We start from the raw sequence: 8921 nt of genomic DNA, 5'->3' as shown, positions 1-8921 counted from the left end.
CATGGGCAGACAGTTGGTGTCAAAATAACTTTGGCAAATTCCATTCTGAAGATATTTTATTAAAGATTATGCCAAGCTTCAGTTGTCCGAGTGAACTAAACCATGATGAAGTTTGGGCATTAATCGAGGATGATCGTCATAGAACATTGCATTAGAGTAAAGAAACATTAAACATAGTAACAATAATAGACAGATTTCATATAAAGTGTCTTAGGCTCGTAAAGCAACTTAATAGCTGGGTGCATTGAAATTGATAGAAATTCATTTCACGAACCACCTTAACCCTCATCGGTCCCTCCAGAATTGCATCGAATCGGTTCTTTTGTATGCGCGCGCATACACTCATTTTTCCAACCTGTTCCAAAAAATCCAAAACTAAAACTAATCACTTCTGATATTTTTTATTTATTCATTGGAATGTTCTTTATCGAAAAAAAATTACTACAAGTCAATAATTCTTAAAATACTGTAGTAAAATTGGCAATTATAAAATCATGTTTTTTGAGAAAAATGCGAAAACCGTGAAAAAGTACATTTTTCAAGTGTTTCCTAATTTTTTTGGCACATTTCTTGCAAATATCATGTCGATGGTTAGCACAATCAAATTTTGCACACTTTCACAACGTGCAGCAAAAAAAATTTGGTTAGTTTAGTATGTGCAGACTTGACAACGGCCGATTTTGGGTGTTGGTGTCAAATGGCGAATGGGACGAACATTATGAGAAACATTAGCAGCATCACTATCAGTCGGTTTTGTTTTGCGTCTTACTATGTGTGAATCAACAAAAGCCATTCCCAATGTTTCGATAAACAGCCGACGACAAATATTATGGATGCTTTTTTATTTTTTTTCAGTCCGAAAACAATTCGGCGAGCGTAATAATAGCATACTCATATTGCATACTACAGAGCCATTTGCCAACGATTTATTTTTCATTTGCAAGTAAAGGTTCTAGCCCATTGGTCCATGGTGTCAATTCTTCCTTTAGTCTTCTTGCAATTACTCAACTAAGTTTGGCTTTTTTCTTTTTTCATGATTGTTGATACCCACAGCACTATAGAACATGCTCGCCAAAGTAACAAATTGGTAATGACGGGGGATATACGGCAACATAATGGCTAGTAATTTGTGGTCATACATAGCTTCAGTAGAATATAATAGCTTTGTGCGCATATCAACCAAGGCTAATAGAATTGCTTTTTTATTTTCAGTAATCGTTCCCAAAGCCATACGAATTTTATTCAATTCTTCAGCCAAATCATATGAAATAGAAATTGTCGCAAGTTACACTTTGATCGGACATTCTTTTTTTTGTCAAAACACAAAACAATGGCGGCCTAAGTTGCTTTTGGGAGTGGTGTATCGATCACGACCATTATAAATTTGTGTATTGTGTGCATACCATCTTTTGAAACACATAAACCAAATTTGCCATGCCATATTTGGCAGATTTTGATGCAATATATTCACGAAACGGAGACCATCCACGAAATGGAACAAACTGTTCATCGACTGTAACATTTTTTCCTGGTTTGTAGATAGTGTTCAAATTATTATTGCACCTTTAGAACACATTTCTGATCGATCAGAATTTATCATAAATCAAACATTCCTCTAGATCATCATATCGGATGCAACCATGAAATCGCTTGAAGGTTTATAACGGCGTCGTAGCTCCAAATATTGCTCGATCAGTTTGAAATTTGAGCAACACGTTCACCATACCTGACAAGAGATGTTTTTTACCTGAAATCATTTTTTCAGAGCTTCAAAAATGATTTTTTTCGGCTAAATACATATGGTGGACGTATGTGTATGCGAACGCATACACAGGAACCGATTCGTAACTATTTCTGCTCAGGCGATACTACACATGCCTAAAATTTTTGAGTGATATATTTCTATTCTATGATCAAAATAAATCTATTTTGAAGAAATTCAGAAAATTTCATCGAGCCGTTTTTGAATAATTTGATTTTTTCGGACCAAATTGTATGCCCGCGCATACAAAGAACCGATGAGGGTTAATGCATGTAAATTTCTTGTTAAACCTAATGAATTTGGTCTTTCTTTGAGTAAATCATCACGATATTCAAAATTGCATATTACTTAAAGTAATGAAATTCAAAAACGATACGGTCGAAGCGTGATGAGCCAAACGACTGCAAAATCTATTATTCGCGAAAAGAAGATAATAATAATTTTTAATTATAATAATTTTTGAGCGGCTTCAAGGAACCAAGTGATTGATTCGATTTTTTTCTTCACATTAAAAAGCTGGTCGAATTGAAATCAACCATCAACGAAAAACGAACAGAAATAGTCAATCGCAAAGGTTTTATATTCCACAATATAGATGCAATACATGTTGGTGCCTTCGCCAAAAATGTTGAGAGCTTGTATGGGTACTTTTGATACACTTACCATATTGCCCTGACGTTACACTATTAGATTACCTTTTGTTTCAATTTTTGAAGGATTGGTAAAAAAATTAAGGAAAATGTAATCGAGATTGGTTTAGTATTTTAAGATAAAAACCCGAAGATCAATGTCCAACGAATCCTAAAAGTGGGAGAAAGAAGCCAAAAGCTCATAGGATAAAATAAAATATATAGCGCCGATAAACCTTCATTCAAAGTATTTAAAAAACGTTATTTACATTCAATTTAAAATACCGTGACTACTTATGAAACAACTTAATAGTATAGAATTTAATGTTTACTCAATCAGATGATATAGAATTTGCAATAATTTATAAATAAAAGTACGACTAGATAAAAACTGAAGATGAAAATATATTCGGTTTTTAATATCTGTTTGAGTCATGCAAAAATAAAACAGTAGAATCATTCCTCTCAAAAGGATTAAGAGATTTTTGTAATAAGATATTTATTCTATGAAAAACATGCTACCGACCAGAATGAACTATAAAATTATTATTGTATCTAGATATAAAGGGAATAGAACCTCTCAGTCATTCGTGCATTAATACTAAATGAGCTGATACAATATGTGTAAACAAATATTAGTCGAAATGTTCAACATGCTCGTACCTATTTGATATACAATGCATACTATATTTTATAATAAACTAAGCACAGTAATAACAGAAAGCTAGGACCATTTTTTTCGGCCATATACAATGTGTAAAGATGAGATAAAATGTAAAACTTGTTGTTTTCAACAATTAGGCGTAATATGAATTGTGGTTAAATTCTGTTCGTTTACTCGAATGTAAATTGCATTACATTATTCAATTTGGCTTGGAGATTATTAAATTTTATTTGGTTGAAAAGCAGATTTGGCGCAGGATAGGTTTAATTTTTCACATACTTCAGATAATTTCATTCGTATAAAGTCGTATTTATCCGACCGCGTCCATAATTTTAGAAAAAAAAATCAATTTTAGTTCTGAAACTCATGACGATTTCTTGCATGGAGCCCCTATAAAGAAATAGCTATAAGTTTCTAAACCCAAATTTGACGAATATAAAAAAAACTTCTCTTTGCTTGTATTCTAATGTTTTGAGAAGTTAGATTATTATTTCTAATAGAAAATTATGTTTCAGAAACTATTAAAGCAAATAATTTCAAATTATTTGAAAGAATAAATAAAAAAATTCGTTAAAACATTGATACTCGATTACTTAGATAAAGTGACCTATACAGAACGATTCACAATAGACAATATTTTTAGACGAAATATGCAGAACTATCAGACATATCAAGTGCTAAGGATTACATTACAATAAGTATAAATTCATTCCAACCAATAATGAAATTATCGTACATTATTCAATAAACCTAAGCGCTTAGTATTTTTCATAATTTGAAGTGCCAATAATATAACATTTGAGCATTTACCGTTCAAATATATACAGGTATTAGAAATAATAGTTTTGCATTGGGAAGAAGCAAAACATACGGAAGAATAATATATGAAAGTTTCAAAACAAATCTGTCTTTGTATCTGTCTACAATATCTAATTCATATGTTGTATTGGGCTTTCCTTTTTTTAGTTATTTTCATTATCATAGCCCCTATGAAAATCAAGATATCGTTAAAATTCGCTTATACGAAATCGATGAAATTGATATAAAGGCTTTTGTAGTCATGTCTTGTATGTCATTATGTCCTTTTTCTTACTTAATTACAATTGTTCCATTGAATGCACAATTGTACAGTTTACTAACTTATTAAAACAGTTGTTTAAAAAAATCTATATCGTATCTAGTATATTAATATATCTTAATCGGTGATCGCGCGCTATGAAAATATAACTTAGTTTCTCTAATGCACTGAAAATAGTTTATCGAGTTTCATTAATCATAAACATGCTTAAATTTACTGTTTTTCAAGAGTGTCTTTATTTTCTTTTTTGTTTTTCATTTTATTGTAGATACTTGAACAATTTTTTCCGTACCCATTCTTTGGTAAATTGTAAATGATTGCCGTCGCATTCGAGAAATACGATTTTATTTTCTGCGTCCATTAATTTCAAGCCCAAACGATCCTTAAAAGAAAACGTTCTGAATAATTAAATTTGTAACTTAGTTGAGAATTTTAAGGTAGGTATTTACCTGTATGTACACATCACTTTCGCGAAGACTTTGGGTTTGTACGTCCTGCCCAGGTTTGTAGTAACCAAACCACTGTGAATCCAATGGCTGGACAATGCTGTCTTTGTTAAATCGAACCATTATAAATGTCTTCAAACTCTGTAAGTTTTGAATGTATGATTGGTTGATAGTCCTTTCGTTGTTTATATCAGCTAAAAATGTGCTAGAGTTTTTGTAAGTTATTTCGTTCAGCGGATCATGCCAGTAAGTTGCCTGAACAAGATGATTTTGCATAAAATCAGTGTAAGCAGCATTATTCAACATCCGCCTAAATCCTTCACATGTCTTGCTGCTCAACGAAGGACAGTTGGGTAAACCGAAGACACCTTGATGTTGACCCCCTAATGTGATCAAATTGTTCATCCGCGGCCAGGGGCATCTTTGAGCTAGTGCTCGCCTAAAAATATGTGAATGTGTGAAGAATGTTTCTACACTAACGAATTCGATATGTGCTCTGCTCTGAACAAATTCTTACATAAACTGGCCTCCTTGTGAGAAACCTATTCCGTTGTATCCGTTGGACAAGTTTGTATCATTCATAAGATCTGCACAAACCGATTCTACCTGAATGCAATGAAAGAAAAAACCAGATAACTTGACATCATATCAATAAAACTATTTAGTATGCGTCGTGAGTACATAATCTCCATGACTACTTTTGGTTTTTGGTTGCATACCATATAGGCTATCATTTTGAAATAAGGAAACAACTTTGTTCGTGACCAGACCTACAACTTACCTGTTTATTGGGATGAACAAAATATCCACTTTTGAAATCGGATACAATAGAATTGCCAATCTCAATCGACTTGCAATAAATACCGAGTTCATTTTCAAGAAACTTTTTAAAGCCACCCACACTGAACGGAAAACAGCATGTGTCACCTGCAAGAATACAAAGAATAGATGAACATATTTTCGTTGTGTGTATTTCAATTGCTAATTAGGATGTTTTGTAAACACTTTCGTTTCATGGGACATTTTGGAGATTTTGGGATTGCGCCGAATCCTAAACGGAGTTCAGGCGGTAGTCCCTTGTTGCCCTTGTGCGTCAAGGAACTTGAACTGAAGAAGGAACCTAGTTTCACTTATATTTTCTCGGGCATAAGTGGTAATTGATAGTTGTGTGTACAAAATTCGAATAATTGTAGTTCACTTTTCGAAAACTGAAAATATAAAAATTATATACAGTGACGGACATCCAAATAAGACCACTTGAACAAACAGGCTTCTATTGGAGCGTACTGGAGCGTATTGCAACACTAAAGATGGTACTTATCGACAAACTATCCGCTTTTGAAATCCAAAACAGTTATTACATACCAAATTCATCCCTGCTACCCCTTCCCCCTTCCAGTTTACCAGATAAACCATAAAACTATGCAATCTTTCGAAATGCTTTTTTCCGAAATTTGTAATCGGCCGGTTCAAGGTAAGGTAGTCCTGTTTAAGTGTCCGTCACTGTTTATTTGCAAAACAAAGGCTCGTTGGACAACTGATTCTTTCACCGTACGCATTAACAAACAGATAATTCCAACATATTTTCTGTATCCGTACCCCTACCCCAAAATTAATTTGGTTTGGGGAAGATTTAGTTGGTTTTCACGATGCATTTTTAGCGAAGTGTACAAATAGAAGTTACCGCCGGGCAAACCCCTTACAAAAAGGCCCAATATTACTGATTACACTTACCCATTCCATGCCATAACACAACCGGCAGTTTTTCTGGCAAAACAGACTTGGTCAGCAGAACAGCCAACATTACAAAAACGTGTGATTGCTTCATATTTAGCACTTTTGGTTAAATTTTTAATGCGTCTTTGAACGCGGGATTGTGGCTCAGAACTAAACTCACGGACTCACTGATCAAGAATTCTAGTGAGAGGATGAATGAAAATGAACACATCCATACATTTGTGTTCATTATGTTCACCCTCCTACTCGAATGGACTCTAGAATACTTTTTTTTAATCTGAAGCCGGAGACAGACGAAGCGTAAACTCTAGAGCCGGGGATACATGAAGAGTAAACTCAAGCGTAAATATAAAATTAACTTACACTTGAACATGTTTACATGACCGGGTTGAGGCGCGTAATCCGAATTACACTGAACTTTTATCGACTTTTGTGAGTAAAATATTATCTTTTTTCCGAAGAAAAAGATTAAAAACGCTAGTAATGATCACTCATCATTAATGCAAACCACAAACAGGAAATATAGTGAGGCAAATCGCTTGCAAACAGCGTTTACGCTAGGATTTATGCTCCGTGGACCTATAATCTGTTTTTACACCGTGTAAACGGCAAATGTAAACTTTTTGGCATTACACTCTGAGTTTATACGAGAGTTTACGCTTCATGTATCCCCGGCTTTAAGCCGGCGACATGTATCGCCGGCTTAGGTGCTTATTCTGTAACTTGCGATTACGATGGCCTCTAGGCGATGATTCATTTGGTTCATTTTGTGTTCATTTTGGTGTTCACGATCGCCTGCATGTCGAGTGCATTTTTGTGGTTGACAGCTGGCGTTCTGTTTACATCGAGCATCGAGCATCTGAAAAACAGTTATAGCGTCCTGATTGTGCATCAATAATTTCTTTCTGCTAATCGTATACTATTATTACAAAGGTTAAGTCGTTTTTGATACAGAAAATTCAAGTTAATTAACAGTTTTTTTACTTCAAACTGTCATTTTGAATTGTTTATTGTTTTCGAAACGTTTCGAAATTCGCATGAATCATCGAACGCCTGAGGCCATCGTTGGTGCTTATTCTGTGGTGCTTATTCTGTAACTTGCGATTACGATGGCCTCAGGCGTTCGATGATTCATGCGAATTTCGAAACGTTTCGAAAACAATAAACAATTCAAAATGACAGTTTGAAGTAAAAAAACTGTTAATTAACTTGTTTTTTCGGTATAAAAACGACTTAACCTTTGTAATAATAGTATACGATTAGCAGAAAGAAATTATTGATGCACAATCAGGACGCTATAACTGTTTTTCAGATGCTCGATGCTCGATGTAAACAGAACGCCAGCTGTCGACCACAAAAATGCACTCGACATGCAGGCGATCTTGAACACCAAATGAACACAAAATGAACCAAATGAATCATCGCCTATAGGCCATCGTAAACGCAAGTTACAGAATAAGCACCTACATTCTGAGTTTACACTAGAGTTTACGCTTCGTGTATTCCTGCCTTTTTGATGAAAAGCGCTACCTTTTCCAAAATCCTGCCGACAGAATAGCGCAAAACACTTCTACAAAACGACTTTATCAATGCCTGAACAAGGATGCTTATTTAGCCGTTTGTTTCTGGTGTGTACGAGGGAGATAGGATGATAAGGACGATCGTGTGTTGCGGCTGTGCCTGACCGCAGAAGACCTCCAGATCAGGTAGGGTGTATTTTTGGATACACTCAATTTTCTTCATGTTTCGTTTTAATTTACTACTGGAGACAATTAAGCCCAAAAATCCACCTCTGATTTTAAAATTTAAGATTTGTCTGGATTAATCTTGAAATGAGCATTACGTAAAGTTTCGAAAATTATTTTTAAATTCTGCAAATGTTCTTCTATTTTTTTCCAAATAATATTATGTCATCTATGTACACATGACCTCTTTTGCCTAACTAGGTAAGCGGCCCGTTTACAGAGTTACGCACGAAAGCAGGATTATTTTGAATTTCATTATTTTTCTCTTTCCCTAGCATACAAAAATGCTCTTCCATGTGATTCTAATGTTACCCATCTCTACTTTATCAAAGAGGCTCGATAGTTACACATTTTTTTAATCTTCACGGCATGAACATTGCTGCTGGCGAATGCAGCGGTTGATAAGCCAACTCGCAGCGATGTACTCTGATAGCTAAACCGCCCGGTTACAGAGCCTCGATTGAAAAAATGATTGTTTGAAATTATTCTTTTTCCATTTCTTAGCAAACGATCAAACATGTCCCTCCATTCCATTTTAACCATTTCCATGTTGACTCATTTTCAATTTGATTCCTTACAATTCCGAGCATTTGCTCGCGATGTCACCGGAGGAAGGGCTCTCGTGAATCGATGTAAGATTAAGCCGTGATCATATTCTTCAGCGGCTAAAGTGGTGCAGCAACTGATCTTGCACCAGGTTGATTGTCATTGTGCCTCCCGGTTCAGGTCCAGGTCCTGCAAGTTGTCACCGTATGGAATAGTAAAGCAGGTGCGTCCCATTGACCAGCTCCCGTTCAGCTTTGACGCATCCGTGTCTATGTATATCGCCTCAATTTCCTTCGGTGCACCTCGATACCGGA

The 8921-nt window shown here is 35.0% G+C and overlaps 2 protein-coding genes across 4 annotated transcripts in view; one reads left to right on the top strand and one right to left on the bottom strand.

The window, feature by feature from the left end:
- Positions 1 to 4213, top strand: part of LOC126571540 (probable muscarinic acetylcholine receptor gar-1) — an 18837-nt gene extending 14624 nt beyond the window's left edge. For all 3 annotated transcript variants that reach the window (XM_050230133.1, XM_050230135.1, XM_050230134.1), the window contains one exon: positions 1 to 4213. This exon is cut by the window's left edge and continues 3166 nt beyond it. The gene's annotated coding sequence lies outside the window, so the exon portion shown is untranslated.
- A 132-nt stretch (positions 4214 to 4345) lies between these two features.
- LOC126571549 (palmitoyl-protein thioesterase 1) lies at positions 4346 to 6471 on the bottom strand. Its single transcript, XM_050230155.1, has 5 exons — positions 6314 to 6471; positions 5361 to 5506; positions 5097 to 5185; positions 4583 to 5018; positions 4346 to 4515 (listed from the first exon to the last, which is right to left on the bottom strand). The coding sequence occupies exons 1-5, from the start codon at positions 6405 to 6407 to the stop codon at positions 4393 to 4395; spliced, it is 888 nt and encodes a 295-aa protein (XP_050086112.1). The 5' UTR covers positions 6408 to 6471; the 3' UTR covers positions 4346 to 4392.
- Between the last annotated feature and the right edge of the window lie 2450 nt (positions 6472 to 8921).

Source organism: Anopheles aquasalis, chromosome 2 (genome assembly GCF_943734665.1).
Source record: "Anopheles aquasalis chromosome 2, idAnoAquaMG_Q_19, whole genome shotgun sequence".
NCBI classification, from domain to species: domain Eukaryota; kingdom Metazoa; phylum Arthropoda; class Insecta; order Diptera; family Culicidae; genus Anopheles; species Anopheles aquasalis.
The sequence above is the reverse complement of the archived record's forward strand: the minus strand, read 5'-3'. Positions and strand labels throughout refer to the sequence as shown.

Excerpts from the sequence above, each read along its gene's own strand:
- LOC126571549 (XM_050230155.1), bottom strand. The coding sequence starts at position 6,407 with ATGAAGCAATCACACGTTTTTGTAATGTTGGCTGTTCTGCTGACCAAG. Across the intron at positions 5,507-6,313 it reads TGTGTTATGGCATGGAATGG|GTGACACATGCTGTTTTCCG; the intron begins GTAAGTGTAATC and ends GTATTCTTGCAG. Across the intron at positions 5,019-5,096 it reads TCACAAGGAGGCCAGTTTAT|GCGAGCACTAGCTCAAAGAT; the intron begins GTAAGAATTTGT and ends ACATATTTTTAG.